General features: G+C 41.7%; 1 protein-coding gene across 1 annotated transcript in view; it reads right to left on the bottom strand.

Moving 5' to 3' along the window:
• Positions 1 to 654: 654 nt before the first annotated feature.
• The window catches only part of LOC140717290 (uncharacterized), a 45,664-nt gene continuing 31,791 nt past the window's right edge, over positions 655 to 14,527 (bottom strand). Inside the window, exons 6-8 of the mRNA XM_073030724.1 lie at positions 13,767 to 13,859; positions 12,815 to 12,898; positions 655 to 10,081 (exon numbers count right to left, since the gene is read on the bottom strand). Coding sequence (XP_072886825.1) covers positions 9,967 to 10,081; positions 12,815 to 12,898; positions 13,767 to 13,859 — 292 coding nt within the window. The 3' untranslated portion in view covers positions 655 to 9,966. The remainder of the gene's footprint in view (positions 10,082 to 12,814; positions 12,899 to 13,766; positions 13,860 to 14,527) is intronic.

A 14,527-nucleotide genomic window follows, 5' to 3' on the forward strand; every position in this document is an offset into this window, starting at 1 on the left:
ATGTACTTAACGAACTTCAAACATTTGGATGTTTGATATTATCAGCTGGCTCACTGTGATTTCTAATCTGTCTTCCTCCTGCGTAATTCCCCATTTCTATTCGAAGGAAACATTTCATTTCAAACTATTTAGATAATGAAAGTAAGACCTAGTTGACTAATGACAAGTCCACTCTGAACAAAGTTCAGGACTGTGAAGATCACACACAGAGACCCTGAGTTATACATGAAATAGATTTGCGACCTTTATAAATAATCAGCAATGCCAAGAGACAATACCAATCCAAAACTGAATCCCAGAATGGCTGTCCAATGTGGCAGGGCTTAAATGCTGTAACTATTTTGCAAAATGAAGTAACGTGGTTGACCACTGCACATCCTATCCCAATGAATTTTACACATTCATGCATGTTTTCAACAGAAAGGCTTTGGAATGTCATCACTTCCCCTGACACTGCTCCTGAACCTACAGTCATCATTCGCAGACCTCCAATAAGTCTCGAGACTGAACCCACAGAAAGCATTTGGACCTGCTGGGGGCCCTGTGTTCAGCATGAACAGACTGGGCCAAAAGGCCTTCATCCATGCTGTAGTACTCTGTAACTCTACAAGATTGTTGTGAGGGCTGAACTGAGCCACGTGGACACCAAACACGTGAGATACAAAAGAACTTTATTCAACACAGCAGATCGAGAGAATCTATTTCTGCTCTCTCTACATAGAACAGTACAGTGATGTTTTATACTTTGAAAATAAAAAGACAGCAATACATGATTCACTGCATTGTAATAGCTATTGTTACTTAACACAACATTAATTTTGAAAACTGACAGGTAATTTTTGAAGAATTGCAGATTTACAATGGAAGCACATCAGAAATGAACGGCACATGTGAATGTTAATGTACTGGTGGTTTCTCCAAGAGCTACTGAGCACAATCAGTAGACATTCAAAATATATATATGTTTATTACAGAGTTCTGTGATGACCCACTGACAAAACAAAGGCAGGTATATGCCTTTAACACTGTGTTAATACAGGCCACCTAATGGCTCTCCTGATTTAATCCTGAATTATTAAGTGCCAGTTAATATCACCATTCATCTGTTGTCTCACCTGGGGTGTACAGAATCAGATGTTGCAAGGCTCAGTACAGAGAAGCAACACCTTATATTCTGTTTGGGTAGCCTCCAACCTGATGGCATGAATATCAATTTCTAATTCCCGTTCAGAAAAATATCGCTCACATTCCCCTCTTTTTCTATTCCCTACTCTGGTCTTTTACCTCTTCTCACCTGCCTATCAACACCCATTTGGTCCCCTCCTCCTTCCCTCTCTCCTATGGTCCACTCACCTCTTCTTTCTTTTTACAATATTAATATTCAAAAGAAAAAACAAGATTTACAGAGTGTAACACATAGATACATCTCAACGTAAATATTTTACATTCATATATTGTAATAAAATTGATCAAAATGTTATAGCATATCACATAAAGTTATATGACTCTGTAATCAAAAATTTAAAGATAGGTCATACATCATAAAATAAGTTTTTTATATAAAAAAAGTCAACCCCCTACCAACTACCAAAGAAAAAAACTGATGGATGATAATGGATAATTACAAAAAAAATATTCGCTTAAGAAGAGAAGATAGAAATATACATAAAAGTCTGTGCACTGTTAAACTTTATAAATTGGAAAAGTAATTTAGGAAAGGTCCCCAGATATCATAAAAAGATTGTTACGAATTAATGACTGAGCAGCGGATCTTCTCTAAATTTAAATAAGACATAATATCACGTAGCCATTGAAGATGTGTAGGAGGGGTAGACTCCTTCCATTTAAGCAACATTGCTCTCCTTGCTAAAAGAGAGGTAAAAACTAAAACCTGTAGGTTAGGAGTATTTAAAGTTATATCTTCATTTGCAATAATACCAAACAAGGCAGTAAGGGGATTTGGGTCAAATTGGACCCTAAAAAGTTGAGAAGGTATGGAATACTTCCCACCAAAACTTTTCAATTTTAGGGCAAAACCAAAACATATGAATTAAAGAGGTAAATTGTAGAAGAGAATGACGGGCACAGAAAGATGATTTATTAACCCATTTAAGAATTTTATTCCACCTTTCATCAGAAATCTGACAATTAAGGTCATCCTCCCAAGCTTTTTTTATTTTATCTAAAATCTCTAGTCTAGAATCAATCAACAAGTTATAGATACCGGTAATAGAACCATTAACAAAAGGTTTTAAATTTAAAAGATCATCCAGTAAATTTTTATCAGGACCTATAGGAAAAGTAGTTAATTGGGAAGCTCTCCTAACACATTCCTTCTTCCCCAGCCCTTTATATTTCCAACCACCCCGTGGTTTCACCTATCACCTGCCAGCTACGCTCCTTCTCCTTCCCCCACCTTCCCCCTTATTTCCAGTCCTGATGAAGGGTCGCGGCCCAAAATGTCAACTATTGGTTCACTCCCATGGATGCTGCTTAACCTACTGAGTTCCTCCAGCATTTTGTGTGTGTTGCTTTAGAATCAGAATGTCCCACACTCAGTGATTGGTTTCAAAACCCTTAGACAATCAGTGGATTACATTTCATTTGAGGAAGCTTTGTTCCCACGTATAATTAATGCCAATTATCTCTATAATTTCATAACTCCAGAATAATCCACGGCAGTGAAGAAAATGATTAATGAGGGGAGTGCAGTGGATGCTGTAGCAGGATCTTTTGTAAAGGATATGACATGGTCCAGAAATTTAAGTAACACAGGATCCATAGCGAGTTTCTAAGTTAGAAACAAAGTTGGCACGTTGATAGACAACTGACGCCAGTGCTGGAGGGGTGATTATCTGACTGGAGGCCTGTGACCAATGGAGCTCTGACACTTGTAATAAGTATAAGTTACTTGCATGAAAATATAGGTACTTTTGTAGACAAACCAAAATTGTAGGAATTGTGGAAAGTGAGGAATGTGGTCGATGGAAACAGCAGGATATAAATCAGCTGAGACTTTGGACAGAGAAAAGACAGATAGACTTCAAATCACACAAGCATGAAGCATTGTATTTTGGGAGATCAAATGCAAGATAAAATCATGACATAACTGGCAGGACCATTTGGAGCACTGATTTACAATGGGATCGTGGCATGAAAGTCCACAGCTCCCAAAAGTGAAAAAAACAGGTGAACAGGGCAGTGAAAACAGTGTATGGCATGCTTGCCAGCATTGAGTAGGAAAGTTGTCAAGTCATGTTGCAACTGTATAAAACTTTAACAACATTTGGAGTAGTCTTGGTCTTCACACTATAGAAAGAATGTGGAGGCTTCAGAGATGGTGCAGTAGAGGTGACCCATGGTTTGGCCTGGATTACAGTGTAAAAGCTATGTGGAGAACTTTGACAAAGTTGGAGTATCAGAGCCTGAGGGGCGATCTATTAGAAGAGTATGAAATTGTGAAAGGCGTAGACAGGGGAGATAGCTATAGCTCGCAGGGTAGAAGTATAAAATACCAAAGGATTTAATGTGAGCAGTAGAAACTTTAAAGGGGATGAGAGAGACAATCTTTTTCAATACACATGGAGTATAAATAGTGCCTGAAATGGTTTATGAAGGTATGTGGTGGAAGCAGATACAATAGCAACATTGAAAAGGTATTTAAACAGACACATGGACAGGTAAGAACACGTGCAGGCAGATAGGTTAGACAGATTGGAATAATGGTCAGCACAGGCAAGGTGAGGCCCTGTGTTATACCCTTATATGAACTATATTGAATATTTTTGGTTCACTGAAATGGCCTCTAAAGGTGAGAAAGTAGATTTTCAGTCAGCCTCATACAGCAATCTCTCATTAAATAACAAACTCAAAATCAACAGAATCTTTCCAGGAAAACTTTGCTGTACTCAGTCCATTGTAAGTGTACCCTTCCTTTGGTGGGAAGAACCAGACCTGTACAAATGTCTTATCAGTGCTCAACACAATTGGAACATGATAATCACTCAGCTAATATTTAAATACCTGAAAAAAATAATGATTGACATAGAACACAGATATAGAAGTTTACAACACATTACAGGTCCTTTGGCCCACAATGTTGTGCTGTCAATGTAACCTTCACTGGAAACTGCCTAGAAATGCATAGCCCTCTATTTTTCTAAGCTCCACAAACCTATCTAAGAGGCTCTGAAAAGACCATATTGTGTTCACTTCCACCATCACCGCCAGCAGTGCAGTCGACACACCCACCACTCTCTGCGTCGAAAAACTTACCCGTCGGTATCTATTTCCAAGCACCTTAAAACTATGCCTCCTCATGTTAGCCATTTCAGCCCTGGGAAAAAGCCTCTGACTATCCACATGATCAACTCCCTGCATCATCTTGTACACCTCTATCAGGTCACCTCTCATCCTCCATTGCTCCAAGGAGAACGCCAAGTACACTCAACTTATTCTCATTTTGGCACACTCTCCAATCCAGGCAACATCCTTGTAGATCTCCTCTGTACACTCTCTCTATAATATCCACATCCTTCCTGTAGTGAGGTGACCAGAACTGAACACAGTACTTCAAGTGGGGTCTGACCAAGGTCTTATATAGCTGTAAAACTACCTCAAAGCTCTTGAACTCAATCCCATGATTGATGAATGATGACACATCATATGCCTTCTAAACAACACTGTGAACTTGTGCAGCAACATTGAGTGTTCTATCGACATGGATCCTAAGATCTCTCAGATCTTCCGCATTGCCGAGATTCTTAACATTAATATTATATTCTGTCTTCAAATCGGACCTACCAAACTGAATCACTTCACACTTATCTGGGTTGGAGTCCAGCTGCCACTTCTCAGCCCAGTTCTGCGTCCTATCGATGTCCTACTGTAACACCTCTGACAACCCTCCACACTATCCACAACACCTCCCAACCTTTGAGTCATCAGCAAACTTACTAACCCACCCTTCTACTTCTTCATCAGGCCATTTATAAATATCACAAAGAGGATGGGTTCCAGAACAGATCCCTATGGAACACCACTAGTCACCGCCCTCCATGCAGAATATGAACCATCTACAACCACCCTTTGCCTTCTGTGGACAAGCCAATTCTGGATGCACAAAGCAAGGTCTCCTTGGATCCCATGCCTCATTACTTTCTGAAGGAACCATGCATGGGGAACCTTATCAAATGTCTTACTGAAATCCACATACACTACATCCACTGCCCTACCGTCATCAATGTGTTTTGTTACGTCCACATAGAAATCAATTAGGCTCATAAGATACAACCTGCCCTTGACAAAGTCTTGCTAACTATCCCTAATCTGATTATGTCTTTCCAAATGCTCATAAATCCTCCCTCTCAGGACCTTCTCCAACAACTTGCCCACCACTGAAGTCAGACTCACTGGCCTATAATTTCCTGGGTTATCTCTACTCCCCTTCTGAACTAGGGATCAATATTTGCAACCCTCCAATCCTCCAGTACTTCTCCTGTCCCTGTTGATGATGAAAAGATCATTGCAAGGGGCTCAGCAATCTTCTCCCTCGCTCATTTGGTGCTGGTGACTTACATAAGTTAATGCCTTTCGAAAGCTCCAGCACATCCTCTTTCTGAATGTCTATAATTTTAAGCATTTCAGTCCACTGAAAGTCATTCCAACAATTGGCAAGGTCCTTTTCCCTGGGGAATACTGAGGCAAAGTAGTCATTAAGTACGACTGCTACTTCCTCTGACTCCATGCACACCTTTCCACTATTGCACCTGATTGGTCCTTTTCTCACATGGCTCATTCTCATGCTCTTCACAAACTTGTAGAATGTGTTGGGATTTTCCTTGATCCTGCTCACCAAGGCCTTTTCATGGCCACTTCTGGCACTCCCAATTCCATTCTTCAGCTCCTTCCTAGCAACCTTGGAACTTTCCAGGCCTCTAACAGTACCTAGTTTCTTGAAACTTCCATAAGCTTTTCTTTTCTTCTTAGCTAGATTTTCTACATACTTTGTACACCATGGTTCTTTAACTCTACCATCCTTTCCCTGCCTCAATGGAACATACCTATGCAGAACTCCATGCAAATGTGACCTGAACATTTGCCACATTTCTACTGTGCATTTCTCTGAGAACATCTGCTCCCAATTTATGCTCCCAAGTTCCAGCTTAATAGCATCATATTTCCCCCATCCCCAATTAAATGTTTTCCCAAATTGTCTGCTCCTATACCTCTCCAGCGCCACTGTGAAGGAGATAGAGTTGTGTGTCACTATCTTCAAAATGCTCTCACATCAAGAGATCTGACACCTGACCAGGTTCATTTCCCAAAACCAGATCAAGTATAGCCTCTCCTCTAATTGGCTTATCTCCATATTGCGACAGGAAACCTTCCCTGAATACACCTTACAAACTCCACCTCATTTAAACCCCTTGCAATAAGGAGATGCCAATCAATATTAGGATAGTTAAAATTTCCTGTCACAACAACCCTATCATTATTAGAAAAGATAGAAAATGTACAGCACAGTACAGGCTGTTCGGCCCACAATGCTGTGCTGAACATGTACTTCTTTAGTAATTACCAAATTACCCATAGCCCTCAATTTCCTAAGCTGCATGTACCTATCCAGGAGTCTCTTAAAAGATCCTATCATATCCGCCTCCACCTCCTTTGCTGGCAGCCCATTCCATGCATTCACCACTCTCTGCATAAAAACTTACACCGACATCTCCTCTGTACCCTCTCATGTTGACCAGCGTTCCAGAATCTGCCTCCCTATCTGCTCCTCAATGTCACTGTTACTATTGGAGGGTCTTTTAAAAAAAAAACACTGGAGTTATTGCCCCTTTCCTGTTTCTGACTTCTACCCACACTGACTCAGTAGACCATCCCTCAATGACTTCCTCCTTTTTTGCAGCTGTGACACTTCCCCTTATAAGCAATGCCACACCCCCAACCTCTTTTGCCTCTCTTTCTGTTCTTTTTGAAACATCTAGAGCCCGGCACACTCAGCAGCCATTCCTGCTCCTGAGACAACCACGTCTATATAATGGCCACAACATCACGGTTCCATGTATTGATCCACGCTCTGAGTTCATCCGACTTGTTTATAATACTGCTTGCATTATAATAGACAGATCTCAAACCATCAGGCTGAATGCATCTTTGCTCTAACATCTGCCTATCCTTCCTCACAAACTCCCTACAAACTGCTCTAAGCTCCCCATCCTCAAATTCAGGTGCAACCCATCCATTTTGTACGGGTTACAGCTGCCATAGAAAAGGCCCCAGAGATCCAAAAATCTGAATTCCTGTCCTCCATCCAATCTTTCTGCCATACATTTATCCTCCACCTCATTTGATTCCTATACTCACTGTCGTGTGGCACAGGCAGCAATCCCGAGATCACTACCTTTGAGGTCCCGCTTCTCAGCTTCCTTCCTAACTCACTGTATTCTGCTTTCAGGACCTCCACCCCTTTTCTACGCATGTCGTTGGTACCAATATGTACCACGACCTCTGGCTTCTCACCCTCCTATTTCAGCATATTGTGGACGCGGTCCAAAACATCACAAGCCCTGACACCTGGGAAGCAAACTACCATCCTTGTTTCTTTTTCATGTCCACAGAGTTGCCTATCTGTTCCCCTAACTATAGAGTCCCCTGTTACTGCTGACCTCCTCTTCCGTTCCCTACCCTTCTGAGCCACAGGGCCAGAGGCACGGCCACTGTTGCTTTCCCCAGGTAGGTCGCTCCCCCCCAACAGCACTCAAAAATGTGGACAGCCACAGGAGTGCTGTCCACTACCTGATGTCCTCCCTTCCCTCTACTGAAGGTCACCCACTTATCTGTCTCCTGTGGCCCTGGGGTGACTACCTGCTTAAAGCTCCTGTCAATCAGTTCCTCTCTCTCCCTAACAAGCCGAAGGTCATCGAGCTGCAGCTCCAGTTCCCTAACTCGGTCCCCAAGGTGCTGCAGCTCAATGCAACTGGTGCAGATGTGGCCATCAGGGAGGCTGGAAGTCTCACGGACATCCCACAGCCGACTCCCAAAACAGAAAACTGGTCTCACAGTCATACCCAGTATTCTAATGCACCAATCTCGTGAGACACTCCTGTTTTAAACTTTCCTCCTTGACCTGTGCAAAGATCTATCACTCTCTTTCTTTGAATCAATTGGTCCACTACTAATGTGCCCAGCCTGGCGAAATGCTCCTTTTTAAAAATTTTCTTCCCCAACCTGTACGAAGCTCACTCTCTCATCAAATCGATTGGGCCAGACCAGACTTAGAATGATCCACCAGTCCTCCAGCTTCGGGGGGTTCAGATCAGGGCTAACAACCCTGACTGGTAAAACAAAACTGTTACAGAAACAGCAATGAAGATTCCCTCTATATCTGAGTGTGATGGTATTATAGAAACTCCACTCAGGACTTGCATGACTACCAGCAGAGAAAACTGAGAGGAAGCTACTGACATGATGAAGGAAACCCTGAACACCACCAGAGATGGAGGACCTGTACTGCTGCCCCAGACACAGCAGCGTAATGGGCAGTCACACAGAGATGATCTAGACTTAGACCCTCATTGCCAATGGAGAGGAACTGGAAAGCAGGGTTTACATAGAAACATAGAAAACCTACAGCACAATACTCTCGGCTCCTAAATTCAATTCCATGATTGATGAAGGCCAATGCACCGTATGCCTTCTTAACCACAGAGTCAACCTGTGCAGCTGCTTTGAGTGTCCTATGCACTCAGACCCCAAGATCCCTCTGATCCTCCACACCATCAAGAGTCTTACCATTAATACTATATTCTACCATAATATATGACCTACCAAAATGAACCACTTCACACTTATCTGGTTTGAACTCCATCTGCCATTTCTCAGCATAGTTTTGCATTCTATCAATGTCCCGCTGTAACCTCTGACAGCCTTCCACACTATCCACAACACTTCCAACCTTTGTGTCATCAGCAAACTTACTAAACCATCCCTCCACTTCCTCATCCAGGTCACTTATAAAAATCACGAAGAGTATTAATATGACTCATCTACAACCACTCTTTGCCTTCTGTGGGCAATCCAGCTCTGGATCCACAAATCAAGGTCCCCTTGGATTCCATGCCTCCTTACTTTCTCAATAAGCCTTGCATGGGGTACCTTATCATATGCCTTGCTGAAATTCATATAAACTACAACTACTGCTCTTCCTTCATCAATGTGTTTAGTTACATCCTCAAAATATTCAATCAGGACTTGCCCCTGTCAAAGCCATGCTGACTGTTCCTAATCATATTATGCCTCTCCAAATGTTCATAAATCCTGCCTCTCAGGATCTTCTACATCAACTTACCAACCACTGAGGTAAGACTCACTGGTCTATAATTTCCTGGGCTATCTCTACTCTGTTTCTTAAAAAGGTTTGTGGAAAAAGGTTTGTGGCAGATCAGAATAAGGTTGACAAAGTAATTATGTGGATAGATTAAGGCAGAAGAGTTACACTTAGTGGCCACTTTATTCAGTACATCTGTGTACCTGCTCGTCAGAATGAATACCTGATCAATTATGCTGCAGCAACTCAAAGCATGCGTGTCAGTGTGTTGTGCATTGAGAGGTGTTCTTCTGCAACTACTGTTGTAATGAATGGTAATTTAACTCACTGTCAACTGAACCTCTTGTTCATATCTACATGCTTTTATGCATCGAGTTGTTACATGACTGGCTGATCAGATATTTGCATTGACGAGCAGGTGTACAGGTGAACCGAATAAAGAACTTAACTCTTATGCCTCGATCTAGCCACATAATTACTTCGTCAAGCTTATTCCTCGTCCTGTGGAGCAGCAGGAGAGAAAGCTTTCCGTTTGGGCTTTGCACGATGGGTTTGAAATTTGATATCTGTGTAGGTGACGTTGTCCGCATCAGTAACAGAGTGGACTGGTGTTGATTTCCTTTTATATTTCACACCTGTATACACAATTCCAGTTCCTTCTTTTCCCAATTGGGCAGCTGTTTGTTTGTTTCGAATATGGTGTAGATCTGTACAAACAACATTTTTGTCCAACGTGTCCATTTTCTGAAATAAAAAATGAATTCTGAAATCTGCTTTATGACTGATGAATACGAAAGTTGAGAGTGTGAAAAGCTACAGGGAGAAGGCATCATAATAGTTGAGAGAGAAAATAAATCAGCTGTGATTGAAGGACGAAGCAGTATTAATGGTCCAAATGGACTAATTCTGATCCTATACGATGTGGTGTCTGGTCTTAATTTCCTGGATTGTTTTTTTTTTATTAACTATGTTATGTTTATATCCCGAGTTCTAATCTCATCTGTAAGTGGAAACACCTTTATTCAATAAAACAGTTTGATACTCTTGCAGGCAACTACCAGATCATCCTCAATTTTCTTTCTTTAAATAAAGCCGGATCCTTTCAATCAGCTTGTAGAATTTCATTTCCCATAATGTTTGATAACAGCTTATGGCTCAGAGGCTGTGATCCTTAGTGAGGACCCGCTACTAACTGTGCAACAACAACAGCCACAGTACGTGCGCTTGCGACACTGTGTGTCAGGCAGAGTGGTCAGCAGCAACGGGGCTTCACAGGGGACTGTCCTGTCTCCCTTTCTCTTCACCACCTACACCTCGGACTTCAACTACTGCACAGAGTCTTGCCATCTTCAGAAGTTTTCTGATGACTCTGCCGTAGTTGGATGCATCAGCAAGGGAGATGAGGCTGAGTACAGGGCTACGGTGGGAAACTTTGTCACATGGTGCGAGCAGAATCATCTGCAGCTTAATGTGAAAAAGACTAAGGAGCTGGTGGAGGACCTGAGGAGGACTAAGGCACCGGTGACCCCTGTTTCCTTCCAAGCGGTCAGTGTGGACATGCAGGAGGATTACAAATACTTGGGGATACAAATTGACAATGAACTGGACTGGTCAAAGAACACTGAGGCTGTCTACAAGAAGGGTCAGAGCCGTCTCTATTTCCTGAGGAGACTGAGGTCCTTTAACATCTGCCGGACAATGCTGAGGATGTTCTACGAGTCTGTGGTGGCCAGTGCTATCATGTTTGCTGTTGTGTGCTGGGGCAGCAGGCTGAGTGTAGCAGACACCAACAGAATCAACAAACTCATTCGTAAGGCCCATGATGTTGTGGGGGTGGAACTGGACTCTCTGACGGTGGTGTCTGAAAAGAGCATGCTGTCCAAGTCTTGGACAATGTCTCCCATCCACTCCATAATGCACTGGTTAGGCACAGGAGTACATTCAGCCAGAGACTCATTCCACTGAGATGCAACAACACTGAGCGTCATAGGAAATCATTCCTGCCTGTGGCCATCAAACTTTACAACTCCTCCCTCGGAGTGTCAGACACCCTGAGTCAATAGGCTGGTCCTGGACTTATTTCCACTTGGCATAATTTACTTAGTATTATTTAATTATTTATGGTTTTTATATTGCTATATTTCTACACTGTTCTTGGTTGGTGCGACTGTAACGAAACCCAGTTTCTCTCGGGATCAATAAAGTATGTCTATCTGTCTGTCATGTTGCTTTACAACACCAACACACAAAGTTGGTAGTTTGTGTTTCAGAGGGGTTCACTGAGAGAAGAGTTTGAAAATAAATTTGGGAATTATTTGGGCAAATTACAATACTTTTAGGGTTTACAGTATAAATGGTTTGCTGTAGCAGGTTAATTGATCAGACGGGTGTAATTGGGTGGCTCATGGTCCAGAAGGACCTGTTATTCTGCTGTATCTCTAATGAACAAAAGTTAAGAGGACAGAATTGCAGGCGTTCATGGAGTTAAGTTCAGTGTGTGGGATTTGGGCAGCTGAAGCTACTGACATTGGTGGTGGGATTCAGAGACTGGAGGATGCACAACAGGAACACACAGTTCTCTGACGGTACAGCTTTTGGAGGGAAAGTGATGCCAACAAAGGAAAATGTATGGCAGAGCAGAATTCTCCAACAATCTCCACCCTGCAGTTACCACGCATGTTGAAAATTATGGAAGATATCACAAACAAAGACTGTTGACAACAGACCTAAGAGACAATAGACTATTCATAGTGGTGTCAAGATTGAGGGGTAGAGTGAGAAAGTGGGTGGGTGAGGTCAGCACAGAACAGATATTCACTCATTTAGAGATACAACATGGAAACAGGCCATTCTGGCCCAAAAGCCTGCATCACCCAATTAAACCCACGTGACCAAATTAACATACTAACATCTTTGGAATGTGGAAGGAAACCCACAAGGTCACAGGGAGAACATGTGAACTCTTTACAGACAGCAACCGGGGTAAACCAGTTTGTTACCAAACCGCTAGGCTACAGTGCCCCCCCCCCCAATTTATTATTCTGAATAGACCTGCCCTATTTTTTCTGATTTCACGTCAGAGTTTGAGACTCAGAGGGAATATCCAAAATGTAAACTGAAAAGTCATTGAACCCAAAGAATAATTTACAACAATTAGATGCTCCATGTCTAACAGCAGTGAAAAGACCAATCTCACTTTTCACCACACAGTGGTGGTAATCAAGCCTGGAGCCACTTTAAAGACTAGTCATGTAAAATATTATGGATAGAATTAAGGAAAATCAGGATGAGCAGAAGAGAAGGGAACAAATAACCAGAAGGATAGGCCAATAGGATTGAGTGAGAGGACAGTTCATGGGTTTGTGTAAAATATTAATACTGGGCATGACTGGTGGGATGAATGATCTGTAAACTCCCATGAAATCCAAATTTTAAACACTCTGAAGCATTCAGACAATTTATACTTCATGTCCATACCTGGGTATCATTGTTGCCTTTTCTGTGAGAAGTTTTTGGGCTTCATTTCTCGAAAATACGACATTATTGCTCACAATTCCGTGTCTGTTAAGGACATAAACATTTATTCATTTATTTATTTATTTGTTGATACAGCACAGAGTCGACCCTTGCAGCCTTTGAGCTTCTCCACCCCAGCAACCCCCGACAAACCAGATTAACCCAAACCTAATCACGGGACATTTCCATTGACCAATTAACCCACCTGGTATTTCTTTGGACTGTGGGAGGAAACTGGAGTACCCCAGAAAAACGCACACATTCAATGTGGAGGACACAGAGACTCTTTACAGAATTTCACCAGAATTGACCTCTGAGCTCCAAAATGTCCTGAGGAGTCATCACGTCACACTAACCTCTACGCTACGGGTGGGACCTATCCCAGGGTCATTTCAATAAAGCAGATCACTGACGTAATCTACAGCAACATTTTCCAATCAAAGCAGGGAAGTTTTGCCAGTGACATGCAGTAGTAGATTGGTAAAAGATACACCTGATCTTTTTTTTTTTAAATAATCACACAAGTGTACGATTTTGCATATACATTGTCTAAATAATTACATTTAATTGGAAGTTGTACTGAGGAAAAGCTTATTGAATACACTTTCAAGTACAACAGCTAATTCTCCAAAACTGAGTAGTACAGTTGAGACCATCTAAATCTTTCTTCCACCCAACCTCTTGGTTCTTTACCATTCCACAGTTGACGTGAGATTGCATCAGCTGATGTTTTGGGAATAATGGAGTCACCAAGTTACAGTGGAAACAACACCATTCATTCATGTGTTGTAAGCCAACACATTGGCACTCTAATCCTGGCTTTTTGTTGATTGCAACCAAATCAAGTTCCTTAAGATTCAGCAGCTGTCTATCATATTCATCATGAAATAATTGAAGGAAAAAACAAACCTACCCCTGTTTTTTTCTCTTCAGGTAGCAAAGTACACAAATGACAAATGATATGAGAAGATACCCAATGACAATGGGCACAATTCTGTAAATGATCCTGTGGTAAAAAATAGGAAAGGGTCAGCCCTGGGTCATTGCTTATTCCTGGCTATTTGTAAACTCTGACATTTACACAGCATCTTTCATTTTTTTCTTACAAAAAAAAACAGAAAAGAAAAAAAATTATTACCCTAAGAAAAAACTAATTTAACAAACTAACCAGTAACTAATAAAGATCAGTCTTTTTATTCTTTCCATTGCCGTTAGAATCTTTCCCAGGGTCTCGCCCTTTAGATCTTAAAGCCATGTCTGTATTCATTTCTTCAAAATTCACAGTACACACTTAAAGAAAAATCCAAAAAAGTAACAAGAATCTTCTGCTGTAGGTAAAAATAAGTTAAATAAGGGTGATCATAGGTTAAAAAAGTAAAGGTTATGGAGCGAATCTAAAACAGTGCTCACTCCATGAGCGTCTCCTGCTGACCTCACACAGCATCTTTCATGAGCTCAGGATGTCCGCAGCTCAGAAAATGAACATTAGACCCTGTTGACAGTGTGGGAACTTGATAAAGCCAATCTGCTCACAGCAAAGTCTCCAAGTAGAAATGTGATCAGCGCCAATGATAGTGATGTTGGTTGAAGAGTAACTATTGTCCAGGCCACCTGGGAACCCTCCCATGTGCTTTTCAAACATTTCATCAGAACTGTTGCATTGGAAGATTGATT

Source organism: Hemitrygon akajei, chromosome 27 (assembly GCF_048418815.1).
Source record: "Hemitrygon akajei chromosome 27, sHemAka1.3, whole genome shotgun sequence".
NCBI classification, from domain to species: domain Eukaryota; kingdom Metazoa; phylum Chordata; class Chondrichthyes; order Myliobatiformes; family Dasyatidae; genus Hemitrygon; species Hemitrygon akajei.